The 22,881-nt window shown below is 43.3% G+C and overlaps 1 protein-coding gene across 4 annotated transcripts; it reads right to left on the bottom strand.

Annotated features, from left to right (window-relative positions):
- Positions 1-32: 32 nt before the first annotated feature.
- homer1b (homer scaffold protein 1b) lies at positions 33-22,149 on the bottom strand. Of its 4 annotated transcripts, XM_062382107.1 has the most exons (9): positions 21,704-22,149; positions 15,557-15,713; positions 13,452-13,583; positions 11,906-11,995; positions 9,122-9,270; positions 4,142-4,298; positions 3,809-3,919; positions 3,644-3,724; positions 33-3,469 (listed from the first exon to the last, which is right to left on the bottom strand). In XM_062382107.1, the coding sequence occupies exons 1-9, from the start codon at positions 21,721-21,723 to the stop codon at positions 3,278-3,280; spliced, it is 1,089 nt and encodes a 362-aa protein (XP_062238091.1). In that variant the 5' UTR covers positions 21,724-22,149; the 3' UTR covers positions 33-3,277. The 4 variants fall into 4 exon arrangements, with proteins under 4 accessions (XP_062238091.1, XP_062238090.1, XP_062238092.1 ...); XM_062382106.1 differs by lacking the exon at positions 21,704-22,149 and having other exon boundaries at positions 15,557-16,085; XM_062382108.1 differs by lacking the exons at positions 9,122-9,270; positions 11,906-11,995; positions 13,452-13,583; positions 15,557-15,713; positions 21,704-22,149 and adding an exon at positions 6,467-6,872.
- Between the last annotated feature and the right edge of the window lie 732 nt (positions 22,150-22,881).

Raw genomic sequence — 22,881 nt, 5'->3', positions numbered from 1 at the left:
CCCCTGCATTTGAATAAAACCTTGTGAAGATTGTCTCCATCACGGTCGACTGAATAATGTGTTTTTAATTTAAAAGAAAAGAAACAACAAAAAGTGATTTGTACAGCTTGAATTCTGCGGTCAATGTATTTGAATACAAAACATAGCATTACTTTGTCCACAGGGGTGTGTTGCTCAGCCCAGGCAAATTCAACACAACAAAAGGCTTGAGCTCGGTTGAAGCACCACCAGGCGGGTCTCCTGATCGGCCTCCATCAGCATTTGCTTTTTATTCCAGAGTGTGGTATTTCAGTTTGAGAGCAGCGCTTGACTTTGTTTAGTGATGCTTTTGCCCAAAACCCTGCGCCCACACTCAAATACACCCATAACACTCGCTCTGCTTGTGCTCAAATTGTGTCCTTACACTCAGATATTCAGCTATTTGGATTTCCTGTGCTCCAGCTTCAGCTCTTTTCCTCACACTTGCTGCGTCTCTGCTCCTTTGTTCTCGGCCTGTTTTGTGAAACAAATCTGTCAAAATTCCCCAACAATAGAATGGCATGTTCTGTGTTGTCAAGTGAAATTGTCCTGCCCTCACTCAACTCTTTTAATTTGAGAGAGAACCATACAGGCGGTTACTTAACCGGGGTTCATGCACTCCCGCTCTATTGGTTGGGGAATTTTGACAGACTTGTTGTGCAGAATAAAGAATTCCTGAAGACCTGAGCTACCAAAGATCTGAGTGCAAATGCAGTTTGAGCGCAAATGAAACCAAAAGCAGGGGCTACTTGAGTGCGGGTTTTGAGCTAAAGCATTACCAAATCTGAATAGGTAATTAATTATTCCTGCTTTCAAACTGAAAGACCATGCCATTGAATAAGATACAAATAAATACAAATAAAGTAAAATCCTTTCACCTGCATACACACAAGTCTCACCAATCTACGAACATCTTCAGCCTGAGGTACCTCTTTAATATCATGAGTTCAAAATTACTTTAAATAGTCAAAAATATTGCCAGTCTTCTCATACCTCTAAATACAGTAATCATAATAATCATAATCATAATACCTACATTTAAATACCATAAGTTACAAAACAGGAGAATGAAAAGCTTCTTATCCACTACTGTACAAAGGCATTCATTTAACAACAGCATTAATATTAAGGTTTTCCATCTCTGACATTTGACTGTCAAAGTTCAACCAGGAAGAGAAAAAAAAAACTAGGTAACATCTCCCTTTACATGGGTCTTATTCCAGTGTATTAACCTGCTGTGTCACTAACTACACTAATGTTTTACGTATAGAGTTCTGCTGTGCTATAGGACTTAATGATTAAATCTCTGGGTATATAGTGGAGTTATAATAGTGTAATAACACAGTGTAAACAGGGTGCTCAGTTGAAAGGCAGGATGAGCAGCATTTCACATGAGCATATAGCGTTTTAGAATTTCTCGTGATTTTTTTTAAAGATGCAGTTTTGGATTTTACTGTTACTGGAGCCGCTTTATATGTGGATATTTTTTTGTACAGAACATTTAACACTGCGTTTACATTGTGTTGCTATGCCATTTTAAACAGATATTGAGGAGGGTTACTCTACTATACTAGGCAATACTTTTCCATTGGTTAATACACAACAATAAGCCGCGGCAGGGTGTTACTGCATTTGTGTTATTCGTCCATTCATTTACAATGCCATCATGAGTAGAAAGTTGTCCTATATAGTTCTATAATTATATCATCAGTGTTATATTCTATGTATAAAACAAAATGGATAGAAACTGCGTACAGTTCTTAGTGTTCACCCGGTGAGGAGTGAATATCTGTAGCCTGCTTCAGGGTGGAGATTTACGAACATGTCGATGACGCTCTGTAGGCCCTTCACGACGCACTACTTCGACAGGGCTGCCACACAGGTTCGCGGTCAACGGTTGTACACTTTCTGTCGGACTTGGGGGCGATCAACTGAGCTGCATTTGACCTTTATCTGCATGAGTCCACTGAGTAGAGTACCTGATAGAATGAGATAGAGGTGTCTTATAGAGCCTGTTTGGTATTGCTCAGTGTGTGTGTGTGTGTGTATAACGGCCTTGATGTCCAAAAAGAAAACAAAAGAACAGGGTCTTCCTCTCACTACACAAAACACACACACACACAAATTATACAAACACGTGTCCACTTGCGTGCGCTTTGAAGGCACACGTTATGTTGTAAGGTCAGGCCTTGTTCAGAAACACACACCACACTGAGCTTGGCAGGAAGATAGGTCACTTGTCTGAGACGGTGGAAGCAGTCTGGATACAGGAATTCTCACATCAAATCTAGCAAAGGGCGCGTGCCCATTCAAATTACTGTGTGGCACGAGCGATGCCTCTGGAAGATTGAACACTATCCATCATGTTGGGTTTTTCTTTTTAAATAGGCCGTGGGTACATAGCAGTCTTACATTTCCACTCAAGAAGCATAAAGCAAGCTCTGTTTCCGAGAAAGCCTTGTGTGTCCAGGCTGGTACACAGAGCCATCCTTTAATTCTGTTTCCAGTGAAACTCCGCTGGCAGCCCGAGTTCAAACGTGGGACTCTCTGTGTTCAGCACTTCTCTGTACAGTAAGTCACTTTGGATCAAAGCAGCTGCTAGTTAGAGGACAATATTTTCGGGGGGATTTGGCAGCTTTGGCGCAGTTCTCGCAGAGTGTTAACGGCAATTATTTCCACATGACTTTCAACATTCCCCTTGTGGGGGGGCAGTTTAGCGATGGAGTGTGTGTGTGTGTGTGTGTGTGTGTGTGTGTGTGTGTGTGTGTGTGTGTGTGTGCACGTGTGTGCATGTGTATAAGAGAGAGATGTTGTCATGCTGCAATCTGTGGTGCAGCTCTCCCAGACAAACAGCAGATGGCACTGAGGCACAGTTCTCAAGTTAACTCTTGGTGAGAGTGAGGTGTTGTGCATGTATATGCATGTGTTTGTGTGTGGGGGGGCATCTCACCGACAGGATAAATTCAACCAAGGTTACGCCTACACCAGCCAATCAGAAGGCCAAGATGAGGTAGTCCCTGTATTGTCTTGAACGACAGGAGTGCCTGTGGTTGGTTGGAGCTCGGTGCCTGCAAGGTTAAAAACCGGGAGTTAGCTGCCCTTTTATGAGCAAAATCAGAATCGGGGCAGTGCAGGGTCTCAGTCTTAGTGTGTGTCGGGTGTAGGAGAATTTGGGCATGGTGCGGTGGGATTGATGCAGTTGAGTTGGGGGTGTCAATTATCATATGGCTCTGTCTGTGAAGATCGGGCAGCCCTGTCTCTAGCTGGCCTCCTCTATGAGCCGGGCCAAGGTGTCTCTGAGCTCCGTCAGCTCAAAGATCTTGCCGTCCAGCATCTCCAGCAGCGTCCGCAGGCTCTTTCTGAAATTCTCCTGCTCCTCCTGGTTCTCCTCCAGCCGCTGCTCTGCACCCGCCAGCTGCTCCTCCAGCACCCGACTGCGCAGATCTGTCTCCTGGAGAAACAGAGGCAGTGTCTATGAGATATTTATGCTATTAGGTGGGTAATGTGAGGCCTACCTACTAAGTCCCAGGGCAGATTCATACCACCAAGTAAAAGTTCTTGTAATTACTGAAATCAAATATTTTTTTGATAAATGTGGTCCCACCTTTAGTTTCATTTCACTCACCTCAAGTTTCTGGGTAAGGGTGTCTTTCTGCTCCATCAGGTCATTCATGTTTTCCAATTCTTCTTTTAACTTTTCCATTTCCTGTAGGACAGTAAATAGATGATAAGGATGTGTAACATGCACATACACACACAAACACACGAAAACCTACACACACACACACACCTCTTCTTTATCCCTTAGCGTATTCTCCAGTTCCTCTATGGTTTGGTTGAGTTCAGTCTTCTGGGATTTGATCGCTGGGCTTTGGCTGCTCTGGCACTCGAGCTCAGTCACCTAAAAGGAGGAAATGGACATTGTGAAGTGACGCATCTCTAATATCTAGACAAACTCTTTTTACTCCCCCTCCTGCTTACACCCATTTCTCCTCTTTCTTTTGACTCCCATCCTCTCATCTAGACTTCACACAATCTTTTCCAAATGATCCCTCCTGTTTGCTTTGAAAAGAAAAGTATCACACATGAAAGCCAGCAGGCACTCCCGCGCCCCTTCCCTCACCCGTTTGTGTAGTCTCTCAGCCTCCTCCTGGTAGGCAGCCAGTTGTTGTTTCCACTGTTTGACGTTGGCTGTGGACTCCAGCAGAGCTGCCGTTAGTTTGGCGTTATTCCCCTTTAGTGCATCCAGCTCAGCCTCCCAATGTTTTGTCATGGCGGGGCTGCAGAAAACACAGAGAGATGTCAGGTTACCACAACAGTAACATTAAATGATAAGTGATTATAGTTTCATGTCGGATGTATATAACTGTGTAAATGTGTACATTTGTGATGTCTGATCTGAATTGACAACATCAAGTGGTGACTGTGAAGGTACATTTTTAACAAGACCTCACACAAATACTGTATTAGAACTACACTCATTTGTAAGTATCCATCCATTCATCCATCCATCCAGACATTCTGTCATCCATCCATCCAACAATCCAGACATTCAGTCATTCATCCATCCATCAAGACATTCAGTCATCCATCCATCCAACCATCCAGACATTCAGTCATCCATCCATCCAACCATCCAGACATTCAGTCATCCATCCATCCAGACAAACGCTTTGTGTTAACAGTCTTGAACCATCCAGTAATATGTCCATCCATCCGTCCATCCATCCTCCAACACTGAAAGTTGACGGAGGCTGCAGCGGGCACTCAGACAGGAGGGTGGCACTTCCCCGGACGGAAGCTGTGAAAGCACCCGTCTGCCACATGAGTTGTAATCTGAGATTATATCCTCAGACTGGCTGGAGCCTAATCTGGTCCAGCTACTCTCAGATGGGGAAATTAGATGAGAGATAAGGAAGAAGTGATTGAATTTCCAGATGGATGTGTGGCATGTGTGGGGGAGAAAAAGGCTGGAAAATTTGATATATGTGTGTATGAAGGAGAAATGCTTCCACTGTGCATCTCCCCTGTTAGATCAGAGCATTGCAGGCATTGATTTAGCTTTATATAAAGCCCGCTCTGACTCTCATATAATGTCTGACCTGGGCAGGTGAATTACTCAGAGATCTACATGTTGTGGAGTACTGACATGGAGTCAAGTACCTTTGAAAAATAGCTCCTACTCCCACATGCCTCACAGTAATCCCTCACAGTGGTGCAAACACGTCCACAGGAAAACACAAAAAACAAGCTGAGCTCGTTCAAGGAGTGATGAGTCTATGTGTTTGACCCAGAAGAGTGTTTTCACTTTTGTTCTGCCCCCTCATGGAACCTACACATGTATATACGCTCAAACACTGCAGCCATTCTCCACTATGCCATAACACCCACTCTGTGGAGTGTAAAAGAGAGAAAGCCCAGATCTAATTCACTCAGGACTCCCACAGCGCCTTCAGTTCTTACACAACAGCCACCCCCTCTGTGAGTGCAAGTGTGTCTGCGTGTGTGACGCATTGGAGGGAAACGACACTTCATCCTACACATGCACACACAACCACACACACACTCACACATGTACACACATGGAGGGATGCTGTCACCAAGGCATGCAGCCCCGCCAATGTATAAACCCCACACAGCAGCTCAGAGAGCAGGAGAGCAGGAGAGACGTCAAGATGTGCAGATCGAGACGGACGGAGAGAACGAGTGAGAGCGACAGAGGGAGAATTAGAGGAGAGGAAAGAGTTCAAGAAGTTTTGACACTGGCGTTCGTCTCCATTAAATGAGGCTGGCTGAGAGGTTTCAGGAGGGCACCTGAGCACGATGCTGGGTGAGCAGAGCGGAGGGTGTGTGAGACGTGGAGGGTAAGTTAGCTGCTGCTGTGTCGCTGAACTTCTCTTTGTAAAGATGATGTGATTATTGAGACAACAATCATTTATCATGAGGATTTATTAGCTATGGATTATTTTTAGTTGCTGTTTATGATCATTTTTTTTCAATTTATAGCCATTTTGGAGCAAAGCATGCGATGTTGAACTAAGGGAGAAATAAGTCCCTGTTTGTACCGGGATGAAATTATTAAACACTTTTTGCACCATGTTTAAAATAAAAGGAATTCAAAACTTTAAAGTCTCAGACTGTAAAAATCAAAAGTTTCAAATCAAATGCAGAAGTTGCAAAAGTTATGTGTTTTCAGCTGTTCTGATCTGATTAATGAAACTTCTGCCTTTTTTTATTTGTTTTATTTTATTTTATTCTAATGCTGTATATACTGTACACCCTGCTAATTCACCTTCAATGAATAAAACATCAACAGTTTGTTAAGTGTCTTTTACTTTTTCACAATGACAAATACTTCTCCTCCCAGGCTCAATAAAATGCAAACAAACACACAGAGCATCAACTTGTATGACACAAAAAGATTTTCTACAGTTTTCCGTGTTTCTACCGTGTTGCTGACCAGCGCGCGCTATCAGGGAGGTTCTTTCTCATCATGGTTCCCTTCAAGAGGCAGGGAGGCAGAGCAGTTGCCATGGCAGCACCGGAGGAACGGAGGATGCAGGCGGCATCCTGACGCATGACATCGGCATCATCCCCGTTCACACAAGCCCAGAGCGAATCCGCCAACAGAAGCCTACATCCTCCACCACTAGAAGACCATTCACACGCAGCCAAGCCAGCCCCAACTAAAGGTCTTATCACATTCTGACAACGATTCAAAACGAGTGCACTGCAGACCTGCCAAACACGCCCACATCCTGCGATACACAATCCCCTCTCACAGCCCTGCATACAGATCTCTCTCCTCCTCTGCCCTCTGCACCCACTCATACCTGCCCACACAGCAGCCTGGTGTACACGCTGTGGGGATAAGTCCTCAGCTAATTCCAGACACATGACAGAGAGACCGACTGAGACCGTCATGTAGAGACAAAACACCTGATTTCTGTTTTCAGGGGCATTTCTACATGTGTGTCTGAAGATGTGTACAAATAAACACAAAAAAAAAATACTACAAAAGGTTTTATTCTTTTCTTCTGGCCATCAAACAACATGCTTACACACTGTTAAACAAAAAATCACCAAATACAGTTTGAGGATGATGAAGCCACAGTAAAAGCAGAAAGGATAAAATATCTGAAAATGTGAGAATGAGGTTTGCTTGTTACATCCATACTTGCCATCGCAAATGCTGAGAGTCGACCCTCTCCCACGCATGCAGCATTAATAGACATATCAGCAGCAAGGCTGCAGCAGGCAGTGGGTGTCCTCTCTACATCCTGCTCTCTCTGCACAGATCTCTGTAGCCTCACAGAGTTTGTGATGTAGCGGTGGGGATTTCTAGGCATTTGCACTTCAGTCAATCTCTATAGGTCTCTAAAATGATCTTTAAATATTGAAGATGGAAAGGTTCTCCACTCAAACACCAAGAGTTAGCCAAATAAGAAAGATAATACATTAAGCGATTGATTGATATCTTTAATTATTAAGAATCGCAGTAAAGAGAAATGATCAAAATGGCACAAGTTACAGAGATTTTACAAAAGAAGATTTGTAAAATTTGAAATAGGTTTACAGTCAACTACAAGAGACAGGAGATATAACATTCCCTTTCCTGAGAAAAAACATCACTTAATTTACTGAAATGACTCAAACTTAATGTCCAAGCCCTACAGTGTGTGTGTGTGTGTGTGTGTGCTTGTGTATAATGTGTAATGTGTGGGGATGCTGTGAGCAATGTGAGTCAGAAACAGGAAAGGGGAAGAACAAGCGAAAGACAGGGGCTTTGTATAAAGTCTGTACATAAGATTCCTAAACATCTAGTGACACACACACATACACTCCCACTCACACACACGCATAAGAACACGCACACGCACACTGTGTGTCTGGTGTCTGTCTGTCTTGGTCTTTCTCTGCCACCCACTATCCACAGTGTGTTATATAAGTCTTACATAAACGCGTCATTGACCTTTTTCAGTGATGAACCTCACAGCCACACCTCTTCAAAAATCCATTATGCACAGATACAAATATTTACATTGCACTTTGACCCCCTTATCTTACATAATTTAGTGTATTTAATGTTTCTGTTCTACTGTTAGTGAACACCTTTGAAAAGTGCTATATAAAAGGAAAATAATCAAGTTGATTATTATTATTATTATTATTATTATTATTGTTATTTACTGTATGTGAAGTTCCAGTATTGACAGTCACAAGTTACAGGAATCATCCATTTCCAGATTCATTGTGCAAACAGGACACATAGACACAAGTAATGTATACAACAGTAGTGCCGCATGCATATAGAGGTCACATACTCTATAATGCATAAAACATCATAAAAGTCAAAAGTTTTGAATTCACAATTTTATAAGATATCGTTGCATTGCAGTTGGCAAACATGACAAATAAGTGAGTTTAAAAGCAGGCTCAGATTCAACAAATAATTCCTCCTTCCTGAGAAACACTTAGTTTCATGTCTTGCTGGTCCACGAGAAGTGAAGCATTGTGAGTGTCACCGATATCGTTCAAGAAATAGTCCTGTAATGTCATTGCGCCCATATCCCTCCTCAGCGGAGCTTCTATCAGTTAGTAAAACCAGGCAGAGCTGCAGGTTTTGCATAACTCTCCCACTCACTGACCTGCGACCAGGCTTTTGTTTTTTTGGAACGCTTGTGGCTGAACATATTTGTCTGTGTTATGTCATATTATTATTGTCATATGCTTTGTGAAGTTATGATGTCGAGGTTGTCAGGACTTGTAACGACATCCCTATCAGAAAGAGCAGACCCGACAAGTCTTAAACTGCTCCCTGGAGAGGAAAAACACGAGAGAGCAGCCGTAAATAGAGGGAGTCCACAACCATGCTGACATGCAACACACACACACACACACACGTCCAGGCAACGCAAGAGGTATGCCCCTCTGTACTTCACAAATATGGAAAAACTGAGAGAAACTATTATATATCTATTATATCTTCTATTCTAAAAGTGTGTGGTGTGTGTGATATTTGACAGTAAATGCTGTAACATTTCTATTGTAGTAACCATGACAGCACGGAACTGGGACCACGGCACCATGCTGTGGGATGTACCTGTGTGTGAAGGCCAGTGCGTTCTGTGACGGCTCTGGGCGACTGTCTGAGTTGGGAGTTGAGTCGCAGATGTCATCTGTGCCGTTGATGGTTTCCATGGGCGGGGTCAGTGGTGTCAAAGGTGACGAGAGCTCACCAGCCGGAGACTCCTGCACGTGACACAGAGGTGTTCAGCTGTTACTGTCAGTTAAGATGCCTAACGAAATTGAAAAGCCCTAATCCTTGTATCACTATTCAGATTTACCCAAGACAGGATTCAAATGTGAAATCAATTCACAAAATATATATCCAACTAATCTAAGTACAGTTTTTGTTGAAAACAAAGTTGTTGAAAACAAATTCTTCAACGTTAAACCAGAATCTATTATACACTTTTTACCATAGCATCCATTCAAGTGTAATTTGGACTCGATTGAAATATTATACATTGTGTGAATTCAATCATACTAGTACAATTTATTACACATTTTAAAGAGCGAACCATAACTTTGACTTCATTTAAAACATAGGGGTTCTGTTCCTCAATTTTCAAGGGATTTCTATGTCGATTCAAAGAAAATATGAAGACTCTAAAACGTATAGAAAATAAAACTAGGGAAATCTGCAATGATTTTTTATTGAGCAAAAAAAATGGTTTTCCCTTTTGTAAATTTATGTTATGTTTTATTTTTATACACGATATATGTATGTTCTACTGCTTTATTTAAGTATAATGTCATATTATCTTTTTTTGTGTGGAGCACATATCTGCAATGTTTGTATTAATAAAACCTTCGAAAGAAAAGTTTTAAAGAGATAGATATTTTAACAATTTAGGGTTCATGTTGGCAACTTCAGTAAATAGATATATGTGTGAAAAAGTGATCATTAAACCTCCAGTCAGTTCACGAAAGCTTCTACATCTGCTACATTAGATTCTTCTCAGTCGAGTCTGGTTTCTGATCCAGAGCAACAGCATCAGGCGAACAGGAGATGGGGCATTTACCAAAATCAGGAACAGTCATTTGTTTTTACACAGAATAAGAACAGAGTTGTAGTTAGTATGAATAATGACGGGCGGTATTGTCTGGAGTAGCAAAGATTTTAACTAGTGATTCACTTGTGGATTGTTTTTCATAATTAAATCGAGAGTTTAGTTTACTTTAAAATGATTAAAACACTACATGAAATAGAGAACACTAAAATCCTCAGGTTTGAGACATTAATCAAAGCTGTTCTTGCTCAGAATTATCAACACTGATGTGGATTTTCTGTCGACAGATTTTTTCAGCCCTTTGCCACCGAGGGACTGTACCTACAATTACCCAATAAATGATGATTAACTCACAGGTAATAATACAAAATGTATAATAATTATGGCGACAAGATAAAAATAAGAATCTCATACATAAACAATCTTCTGTGTGTGTGTCTCACACAGTGATAGAGCTCTTACTGCTGTGGTTCCACATGCCTATAGGCCGTTAAATAGCTTACTATGACAGTGGGAAATTGCAGATTAATGCTTATCTTTATATCCCATACAAGCACAGAATTATACGAGAGACAAATCATTTAGCTGCTGCGCCTACATAAAACAAAGCTGTTACAACTCTGGGCTCAGGCATAATGCAGCAGCACAATGACACTGCCTCTACGTCTCTAATGGACAAGCAGGAAGTGCGAGATAAGAGAAAGATTATGGCGGGCGCTACATTTTGCACTCAACCTTCATTAATATACCATTTAATATCTGTTCCGGACACATTTTCCTCTGGGGTCTGGCCCACTGGGACCAGCATATAGAATTAAGCTTCGTGTTTTCTCGACTCGTTTCATCGGAACAATTCCTCTCTTTCGTCTCTTTTTTTAGAGAAGAGAAAGATAAGATGGGGAGATTAGAAAGAGCCAGCAGGCATGTGGGTGAAACATTGGCTTTCAGTGGTGAAACAGAGCAGACAGCTTCAGTGCTCTGCTGCAGGCTTATAGCAGGGAGGCTGCACAATGCAACGCCAGTCCCTCCTCTTCCAGCACCACGCGAGCTGCGCTGGCCAGCGTGCACACTTGCAGCCTTCGACCCCCGACGAGAGCAAAGCTGTCCACTTGGCTTCATTAAAAAACATCCTCCCATGGGGAAGCACAAAGGTACTGTAGCATTTCAGCCCACGTGGGCAGCCGCATTGATAGCACAAGTAATAGGCCGCAGCGTGGTGGGGGGTGGCTCCTGTTGCCTACATAATGAACAGGGGAGGACATGAAGCCTGTTAGCAGCCTTTAAATGAAAGAAGAGATTTCTCTGGGGATTCTCCTCTGAAACAAGCTAATTTCCTCTCAGACACATCTACATGCCCTAAAACACTTCATTATTAGCTACCCTACAGAAACAAACAGCAAGCATACAGCTAATTATGTTCACCGAACTATGGTGAGCTCGCAGACAGCTTTGTTACATCCACCAAGGAAGATATGTTTTCACCACAGTTAATTTGTTCATTGGTTGGTTTGTATATCGGTTTGTTTGTAAGCAAGATTACACAAAAACAGATTTCCATTGGACAAGGGGAAAGGAAAAATTCATTTAATTTTGGAATGGAACCGGATAAACAGGCAGATCCGGGAATTACTTCAGTTAACTTTGCATGATTGTCATATTAAGAAGGTGGGTATCAATGGCTGTGGAGTAGATTAAGATCATTTACATATATTTTCATAGGGAGATGGGTTATTCTCACAGTACGGTATGAAATAGAGGAAGTAACCCACAACTACAACCAACAGGGTTAGGGTATCGTGTAGTGAACGTACCTGAGAAGGAGACGTGGCCATGTCCTTCTCTTGACTCTTCTCTTTAGCGAGCCGCGCCGCTTCTTTATACTCCGCAAACTTCTCTGCAAACTGGTCACAGAGGACAGATATCAGTATGGACTTTAATTCAAATGAGGTTTAATCTGTTCAGTCAAGCCATATGTTCACACACACACACACACACACACATGCACACACACACACACATACATATGCAGATCAGTGTGTAATAGGTCAACTGTGTGGCAAGGCGAAGGACGGAGAGAATCTGTTGCCAATAACGACCCAGTGTTGAACTTAGAAAAGATGGCACCCTACCCATAATGCCCAAGCTGAAATGTGAGCTAACTAGGTCACCGTTAGTAACCTCTCTATCAGAGACATATACACCCACACACACACACACACTTGAACAAAGAAGACTGTGCCACTCTGCCGTTTCCTCGTATAGTTTCCTTTTAATGAGTATAGTTGCCGGTTGCTGAAGTTGATCTGTGGGGTTATTTTGGTCGGATGCAAAGATACGTCCAGTGAGCTTGAAGAGGTAAGGTGAGCTCAGCTGAGGGGCTTTGGGCAAATATAAACATCCCTGATGTCCCTTCAGGGCGTGGTTCGTCGCCAACAATACACTCCAACAGTTTTAGAGAGTTATCCAGTACATACAGATGTAAAGAGAATTGAGTGGTGAGGAGATTTGACAGCTCTAATGGAGCCAGTCCTGTGTCTGCCATGCTGCAATCAGTAACTCAATATCATTTCACTTCAGTGCAATATAATAGGTCTGGTACAGGGAAATAAACCCAGTAGTTCTCAGTGTAAGTGTTTCAGGAGTGTGGCGATGATGGAAGCTTCAATTTAAACTAAACCTTAAATATGATTACCAGGCACTTTTGGCACGGTTTGTTTATAAAAACACGATAATATATATATATATAATGCACAAGATCACAAGACAATTCTCATTAAAGGACTGAACCAGTATGAACCAATATGTAAAATTGGTGGATTGTCCCTTTAAATCTGAAGCATCACTGACTCCACCCATCATGTCCAGTGTATAATATGAAATCTGTTTTTAATATGAGTGTATTGGTGTGTGTGTGTGTGTGTGTGAAATGTGTGGGGATGCTGTGAGCCTCCTCAGTTCACGACAGAGCTTAATCATACTGCAGAGGACAGAATCCAACACCTACTCAAACAAACACACAAACACACAGACTCACACACACACACACACACACACACACACACACACACACACACACACATATATTAATACTTTCATAAACACACACATGCACACAGGAAAAAAAAAACATCACGTCAAACTGCCACGCAGACTCTATACTTTGAAACTATAGCAACTAGAGTAAAATGAAAGTTAACACGTCTTCCTCTCAAAGTGAGGGAGAAGCAGAAAAGAGAAGCCAACATGATTGATGTGTGTGTGTGTTTGTGTGTGTGTGTGTGTGTGTGTGTGTGTGTGTGTGTGTGTGTGTGTGTGTGTGTGTGTGTGTGTGTGTGTGTGTGTGTGTGCATGTGGCACCTTGGCTAGATGATGCTCAGTGGAGAATCCCAGGCCGTAGACGGTGTTCGCCCGACTGTCCGCCCACTGGCCAAACTTCTGTGAGGTCTTTGTGAATGTCATGTTGGGACTGATGGTGCTGTTGATTATTGCCTGCAAGACAGAGACAACACACTTAACATGTATTCTGTTAACTGTATTATTGCAATGCACACATGTTGGTGTGCGACAATTAATCGATAACTATCTTCTTTATTTGAAAAATGTTGATGATAACTCTCTGCTCAGTTATTTATGAAGAAATATTGCTAACTGGATAATTTTGAATTTGTACTAAATCATACACAAAGCAAAGTCTCTGAATTCATCACCAGGGGCTTCTGAGTTATTGCGTTGAGAATTTTACAAAATTTTCTGTGGTTTTATAGACTGTAACAAATAGCACTGTGAGAGTTGTGCTTCTATGCATGTTTGGAGGAGGAGGCCTGAGAGAACAGTAATTATATAGCTTCAGGTCTACGTCAGGCTCACGCCCACCAACACAATAACATCCATGTTTGTGAAGGGAACAGAGGGCGGCTGAGTGTGACTTTGAAAGCCTTGAGCTGCAGAGTCGGTGATGCAGCATCATTACGACACAACAAACTTTAAAGAGATACACATAGAGGGTAGAGTGGCTGGTAACTCTACCAGCAACTCCGAAACTGGAAAAGGAAATGGCTGACAAGTAAAACATCCGGCTCGCGCAAATACTCACTAGATCACCAATCTGTTATCGGCACATAAAAAATTAAATCAAGTAATGACGGAAAGTATATATTCACGTCTCGTTTTCTTCATTTCCTCATTGCAAAAGACGAGGTTGTGGAAAAGTCGCCGGGTATTGAGATCCTTTAATTTCCATAAACAAAAACCTTTTACATACAGTCAACTCCCTTTGTTATGTATCACAAGTAGAGAACAAATGAATGGCTAATCAATTAGCAGTGTTGTGTAATAGCTGATATTCTGGCTGGCATCAATACGCGAGAATGACTTTGAGCAGGGTAGCAGTCAGAGAGTATGTGTGGAATTCAGGGATCAAGTGTCTATTGAGCGCAACGGTTCTGCTTCCAGAAGTAAATTTGTCATACATTTTCTCCATTGGCGTTTCAGAAAATCCTTATATAAAAACAGGCCGAACAGCTACTACATGATCATAAATCATGTGATTCGGAGCAAAACTAAATATTGGAAAAAACAAAGAAGGAACTACGTGTCCCATGTACCATTGCAAATGATCCCTCTCCAAACACTTCCTCTTGAATTTAACCTTGTTAATGCTGTGTTGCAAAAGACTGAGCGATCCGAGCGTTGCGTAGCCAACACGATTTTAAAAGATGCATTAAACATTACCATGGTAACAGCGAGCTCCCTCAATCAGAGGCGTCACTATTACACCCGAGGATTGTGGGTAGTGCAGGACTTCTCCTTAACATCGTGAATAAGACATGTTTGTCTTAAAACACAGTAGATATCATATGTACTCCTGGCTTCTACAGGTTCATATAACATTGTTTCTCGTAGCCTGTGGTAAGTCTACCTTGGATAGTTAAAATATTATGGCTGTTAAGTGAAACTATTAAGATCAACTCTTATCTGGCTTCACACTTCTTCATCCTTTTCACTCTATCATCTGTTTCTCTCATTTAAACTCCCCCCTCCCTGTCTCCATATCTGGCGGTGTGTGACTGGTCCGTCCCAGTATAAAAATCTTCCATCACACCATGCCCAGCAGAAATATCCTTCCTGGATTTCTAACAAGAATAACCTGAGACATTAAGACATGCATGCACAAATACAGTAGATGCACGCAGGCACAGGATGAAACACGAGTCATCCTGTCTTGGGCTGCAACACTGACCTCTTTTGAGATGTGTTTGCACATTAGATTCCAGTGCAGAGCTTATTAACACCATTAGCACTCTCTAAAATCTCCTGGAATGATTTTTGATGTGTGATGAGGTGATTATATAGAAACATCTGGAACATCTTAATAGGACCATGCCAGCTGGTGGAAATTAGAAAATAACACAAAGTGTGTGTGTGTGCAAGGTGAACTGTAAAAATCTGAATCAACTGCTCACCTTGGTGCCGTCCAGGCTAATGATGCGATAGACGTTGCGCGTGCTGTCGTAGAAGTAGGAGACCGTGACAGCGTGCTTGCTGGTGGGCAGCCAGTTCTTCTTGGTGTTGGGGTCGATCTGGAAGACATGGGCCCTCGTGCTGTAGATGGGCTGCTCCCTGAAGGGGGCGAAGAAAAAGTGGTGAACCTCTTTGTGCCGCAGCACCAACGTCTCACCAAACCCGCCGCCGCCACCGCCGCCGCCATCGGACCTCCTGTGGCCCACAGGGGAGTCAGATCGCCCTGGCAACCGGATTTCCAACTCGCAATCCTCCATAGTTACGCCACGGGAAGAGAGGCTGTCAAAGGACCACTGCTCCCACTCATAGTCTTGTATACGAGGACAACAAGCTGAATGAACCCTTGAACTACAGCAGAGTTCACACATACATGTTAAATCTACACGTCCGCTCACACATTATCTCTCAAATCGACACACTCAGTGCGCGCAGCTCTCCTGCAGAAAGTCCCTCTCCCTGTGTAAGGCAGCTTCGACTCTCACTGCTCTGATATGGGAATGCCTGCAGCTCTGAGTGAGGGTCACTCTCGGGAGCACAGGGGGGGAAACGAGAGGGTTCAAGGCTAAATATAGAGAGTAGGCCATGGTTAACAACCACAGACACACCCCACAGAGCTGCAGTTGCAGACACACACACACAAACACACATACAATGCATAAACATCCTTGCGATGAACCTATGAATATGTATAAATGCAAATATGTGAGTATATGTGTGAAGAGAAGAAGATCAAAACTCCATGACGGGTTCAGATGAGTTGACTTAATTCATTATTGACCTTTGTGTGATACTTAAACCTGAGTTTAGACTCACCCTGATGTGTGTTTGCTGGGGATTGTATAAGAGTCATCTTCGTTTTCTTGTTTTTTTGTTGACCAAAAAAACAAGAGGCGGTGGTCTAGTGGTAGAAACTTGGACTATGGGCAGAGAAGGTCTCTGGTTCGTCTCTGGTTCGACTTCACGGAGAGACAACAAAAGACGAACCTGGATTGATCTGTCCAAAAATCCAAGAGTCTCCCTACCCTGTCTAGTGCCCCTGAGCAAGGCACCTTACTCCCCCAACATCTGCTCCCCGAGTGCCGTACATGATCGCTCACTGCTCTGTGTGTCCTGCACCAGATGGGTAAAAAGCTGAGATTAAATTTCCCTACCTGCATGAGTGTTCCTTTGCATGTCTGTGCATGTGTTTGGGACGAATAAATGCATCTTAATCTTAATCACCCGTCACTCACATGTAACCTTCACTCCCTCGCTCTTTCGTCCATTTATCCCTTGCTCAGTGGTTTGCTCCTCCTGTGCCCTCATATATTCCAGTATTGTAGGAGCTTCTTGGGTAATATCTACAGTCAGTACACACACATACAAACACACACACATACACACACACACACACACACACAAACACACACACACACACTCAAAGCACAGGGTGCAGAGGGAGATATTCTGGGCTGGCAGTGCTGGCAGAGCAGGAGATAGAGAAGTGCTTACACTGCACTGAGGGGGTGATGGGGGACATCAAAAGGCTTGCTGTATAAATTAATATTAAAATTCAGCAGCAGCACCCCTCCTGAGTGTGATTAGCCAAGACTGGGAAAGAAAGAAAAACATGGAGACAGAGAGAGAGACAGAAAGAGGGAAGTTATAGGCAGGAAGAGACAGAATGATTTGGAATTTGAGGAGTATGGGAAGGCAGAGAGTGAATCTGGGATGATTAATGCCGTCCCACAAAGCTGCTTGTGGAGTGCTGTTTGTGAATTATCATAATCATCGACAGCAGCGTAAGTGGCAGAACTGTGAGTCATTTCAACTCTCTCCCGGCACACATCACACAACCACGGCCTCACTGTATGATCTGTGCAATAGCCGCTTGGCAACCGGCGTCGCTCTTCATTGCATAATTTGATGGAGCTGTGGTAAAATGTTGAGCTTCTCGTGTGTGTGTGCACCAAACACAACAGCGTTTTTGTGTGCTTTGATTTTTACACAAACACCTGAGCCAAACACTTTAGTTCAAAAATGAAACCCATCAATTGTCAAATAGGCAATATCTACTCCTAGTGAACAGTCAAAACACACTCCAATAAAAGAGGAACTCCTTCCATAACGAAATGATGAATGCTACCTTCTTACAAATTTTGAATAAAGATAATCTCTGTGTGTATTTTCCTCATTAAAAGCAAGTTTTTATAACGTGAAATGTCAACCAGACTCTGCAAGTGCAATGCAATCCAAAAAGGGGTCAACTCAGACCATGTTGATCTTCTCACACTAAAACAATGATGTCTAGCCCTAGCATGTGGGAGAAGAGAGGAAGATAAAAAAGCTATCTAACTTCTATCAGTGCATGAAGGAGGCGTGAAGAGTAGGAATTTGAAAACTATCGCTGCCCGCTGCATTAAGAGGAGGACACAGAGGAAATTGAAGCTGGAAACCAGTGTAGGAAAAGTGGTGGTTTTAGTTGGGAGCAAATGAGAGGTAATGGAGAAAGTGTGGAGGAGGAAGAGGAAAAAGAGGAGGAGGAGGTGTTAAGTATGCAGAGTGTACAGCGTCACACAAGGGCAGGTGATGGAACGTGAATGTTAAAACAGAGAGAGAGAAAGAGAGAGAGGGCAGGCAGAATCAGAGCGAGTGATGAAGTGAGAGAAGGAGGGAGGGATGAGGAGGAGGAACGTGGAGGAGGTGATGAATGTAGGAGAAGATTGAGCGTTGATGAATCCACCCATCTTCGCACAGGAGAAGATGAAGGAAGTGGGAAGCTCTAAACTGAGAGGTGCACACAATTAGATGAACTGTGGCTGTGTGCTGCTCAGATCAATACGCTCAGAAAGGTACAATGTCAAACAGCTATTGGTCATATTAGAAAGTCTAATGTAAGGTAAGTTAAGGTAAGGTAAGGTAAGGTAACGTAGGGTAAGGTAATGTAAGGTAACATAGGGTAAGGTAAATTAATGTTATGCCATGTAACACTGATTTACATTACATTATTTAACATTACGTTACCTTGCTTTACCTTATGCTTCTTAAATTATGCTGAGATCTATTTGTCAGAAAGGTACAATGTCAAACAGCTAAGGGTCTTAGGGACTGCGCACCATCCGGCACACATAATAATATAATTGAATGTCATATAATATAAAGTAACAAAACGTAATGTAATGTACATAAAGTAGCAAATCCCATTCATGAGCCGTAACATCGGCTCATGGTCTGCTGCGACTTCACAGTATTAAGTGTAACGTAACACGTGACGTAACATAACGCAATGTAACGTTATATTATTTTACATTACATTATCTTTTCTTATCCTAACATCCAGCAATGTAAAACTATCCACTATTTTTATTTATTTATATAACGTGAAATTATTTGTTTGTAGGAAAACTGAGATATTTTTTTTAATGGTCCTCTAATGTTTTATTATAATTGTGGTCGACAGCTTTTAGTTTGACTTCATCAGCGACGCAATAAGGAATTGATCCCATCTTCTAAAATGACACTTGGGGTAATTTATGGAATGGTCACTTCAGGTGGACTGATATAAAGACAGACTGGCTGATGTGTGATTTGAATTAAAGGGTCAGTACACAGAACGTTATCACATACTTTTCGTGGTGTCCAGTGATTGGATTTGCCCAGACTTTGAGATAGTTCTGCTCCCACATATCTTGTCAGAAACAATGTCCGAATTTGTCTGGGTGTAGTAGCCCTAATTGTGAATAGTTTTTAACAAATAAATAGACCCCAAGAAAAATGTCCGGGATGTTAATGGACTTTGTAAAATTGTATGGATAAAGAGGTCAAATCTATGAAAACTTGTACTATGTTGAGCTTTGGTGCTCACCTCAACTATACTTATGTTAACACTGATATTGATCTGTGAACAAGTCTCTACAGCTGCCTACAGGGCATTCACACAAACAAACAAACAAACACAAACACAAACACACACACACACACACACCCACACACACACACACACACACACACACACACCTGAGGTTCCAACAAGTGTTGTATATAGCAGCCTCCTGGGTTTCATGGGTTTGATGCACAGATGTGAATACTTGGCTTTGAGTCAACCAGCTAGACACGCACACACACACACACACACACACACACACACACACACACACACACACACGCACACACACACACGCACACTCACATGCTGCATTTGACTTTCTACTTCAGTGTGTCCTCTCGACTATGCAGCTGCCCCCGTTTCTACAGACGCTGCCGGTGAAACTAAAGCAAAATGAAACATCTCAGGAGATCTCACTTTCCCGCGCCACCTCCAAATCTACTCCTCCACTCTCTTGAAATTGTCCTTCCTGTCTTTTTCTTGAACTCAACGGCAACAGGTTTGACAGCCAGTAGATCTTATTTAAGGTAGAGAGGAGTAATTAATGAGAAAGCTCCCTGTTGCCCAGATCTACAGGGATGACCTAAAATGTGCCTGTAAACCACACACTCACTCTCTTTCTCACACACCCACACACTCGAGCAAAGACAGGGAGAGAAACTGAGTCCATCTGAGCACTGATTGTATTTGCCAGAGGAAGTGAGAGCGCACCAGAGAGAGTGTTGATAGGCATCTCCTGTTCTCATCCCATAACACTAATGTTCTCCTCCCTGTCGTTACCATTAGACCTGTAAGCGGTTTGGTATTGAGCCACGAGGCCGTGTGTGAAATATGACTCGATCTGTGTGTTAGTGCCATTCCTGCCAGACAGGCAGCAAGACAGCAGTCCTGCACATACCCACTTCATGTTCGCTCTCATCTCACCTGCACATGTTCACACTTCAGCTTTGTGCTTTGAATCACGGTCTGTATTTCAATCCGCTGTGGATCAATTGAGTCACTGAGTCAGTTGCATAACAGTAAGTTAGTCACCGGTGTGGCGGAGCTCAGTGGAGAGCTGGGGCTGAGTGGGAGATTGCTGAATGATGTGTGCTGCCCACACTGTAGGAGGGCAGAGTGGGCGCCTGAGAGGCCTCCAGTGTATTGTAAATAGTTAATGCAGGAGTTTCGGCTGATGCCTTGAAATCACACCATGCCTGTGCCATATTGTTAACCTCCTGCCGCGCAATTAATCACAATGAACTGCAGGCGACAGCTGTTAATGAACGGCAGGCTTGGTGGGGGGAATGGACCGCTGAGCTCAGGGTTAGGGGACATGCAAATGAGCAGCGCCGCGCACCGGGCTAGATACTTCACTGATGGGTGTCTGTTTGTTGAGGATGTGTACGGCAGCGGTCACCCTGCTGCCATAGAGACAGGAAGCCACTTTCTGTCGCTGGAGCCTTGTGCAGCACTGTAGCTATATTACCATTTACCTGCTTTTGACAATATGGTTGGCAGACCTTCCCTATTGAGCAGGACAAGGATCCTACAGAAGATCAGACCACAGTTTCTCTACGTGAGAATATATGAGGAGGAGATGCTGGTGTTTCAAATGCCTATTTTCAGAATTACATAACTGTCTATAATGTAGGTGGGGAGTAAACGATGGGACAGAGAGGCCTAGAAAAAACAGCATATTTATCCATTCTCTTATTGTTCTACAAGGCAGCAAAAATAAATAAGGAGCAGTGAGGAATTCAGATTGTAAATTCCGATTTGAACTTTCCTATACAGGCAACCTGGAGTGTCTCACTGCAGATCTGGATGGTAAAAGTTTGATGATGGAACTTCTCCACCTGCATTTGTCTTCATCCTGAGGTGGGCTTCTACTTTACCCATCATAACGTATTTCATCTTATTGTGAGGGTAGAGATACAAGTTCCTCCATGATACACATCAGAATCAGCTGTTACCCTGTGCCGCACATGAAGGCCATGACAAGATCATTACTAAGCCACACGCCTGGCAAATGTGAAACCGCCACAAGCCCTCGTGTAAAGACGGCCTGGTTTTTTTACGCATATGCACCCGCGTTATTATATTGTTATGCATGTTGTGGTTTCCATGACAGGGAAGTTCATATGGTGTGAGGCGGCCGCATGCAGCTGATGTGAATACAGAGAGGATGAGGTGGCGAATGGATCTCACAGTCAAGCCTTTGCGGGATAACAATCACACTTACCCCATTGTTATGGTTGACATGGAGAGCGACACTTGACCACTGATCCTTCTCACTGGCAATAATAAGAAAAGACAAAATGAATGTCTCGGATTGGCTGCTGATGCGTATGAAGGTCTTCTCTCTCTGTTCTACACGACAGCCTCCCCTCTATCGGTGCGTCTTCAGGAATTTGATGACAGCCGCTCCATTCGCCGCTGTCCGCCGGTCACCGCGTGAATTCACACATACATGTCGTTGTGCACATGGCACGGAAATCTCAGCTTCTTCTTCTGCCTCTTCTTCTCCGGTGCTGGGGGTCGTTTGGTGATGATGGAGCAGCAGCAGCAGCAGAGGGGCTGTGGGAGACCCAGCACAAGGATCCGATGGAGACTCGACGTGCGCCCTGCTGTAGCCGCGTGAATGCCAGATCCCGGTCGCTGGAAGGGTGGAAGAGCCCTGCTGCCTGAGCTGGGAAAAGACAACCCTCATTTAGGCAGCAGATAACGCACAGACAGCATCACACTGTCCACCTCTCTTTCCGTCTCCCGCCCTCCCTCCCTCATTACCGTAGGTTCACAGGCTACACCCCCACTCTCGCCCAGACTACAGCTATTTCAAAGCTCTCCCCCACGTTCAGCATCACCAGTGCGCTCCTATAATAAAGATTGATGCAGCTCTTTGGATATAAAGCGATCGGTTGTGCCTCTGCAAAAAACAATTGATTCATGTATTAATGAGCCCCTTATCAATGCTGTTTTAATGTTCTCGCATGACTTACATTCTACTGCAGCTTCTACGTGCTGTGTTTCCCTCTCTCAGTGCTGTATTGATCTAATAGGCCCCTATGTGCAGCACCCCCCTCCCCACCCCCCCCAAAAAAAGCCGCTCCACATCTGGCAGATGGACGCATCCGCTTCCCTCCCACTCAGATCAGTGTCAGTATCGAACTGCCTACGTCACGACCCCGTCCTCCGCAGTGACGTCACTCGGCGCTCAAGGGACCGATGCCATTTGATGTTTGAGGTTGTTTCATGAGAAGTTTAATGGGAAGTTGTGCCCACTCACGCACGGGCTTGGAGACAATGTTATTCTATAAAGCTGCAAAATTAGATTTCATACTTTGCTCTGCAGCTCAAAGTGAGGCGGCTGTTAATACGTGCAGTGAATGTGTAACCGGTGTATCTTTAAAAGGAATAGTT

Source organism: Platichthys flesus, chromosome 3 (genome assembly GCF_949316205.1).
Source record: "Platichthys flesus chromosome 3, fPlaFle2.1, whole genome shotgun sequence".
NCBI classification, from domain to species: Eukaryota; Metazoa; Chordata; class Actinopteri; order Pleuronectiformes; family Pleuronectidae; genus Platichthys; species Platichthys flesus.
Note: the sequence above shows the minus strand (reverse complement) of the source record. Positions and strands in the feature narration are given on the sequence as shown.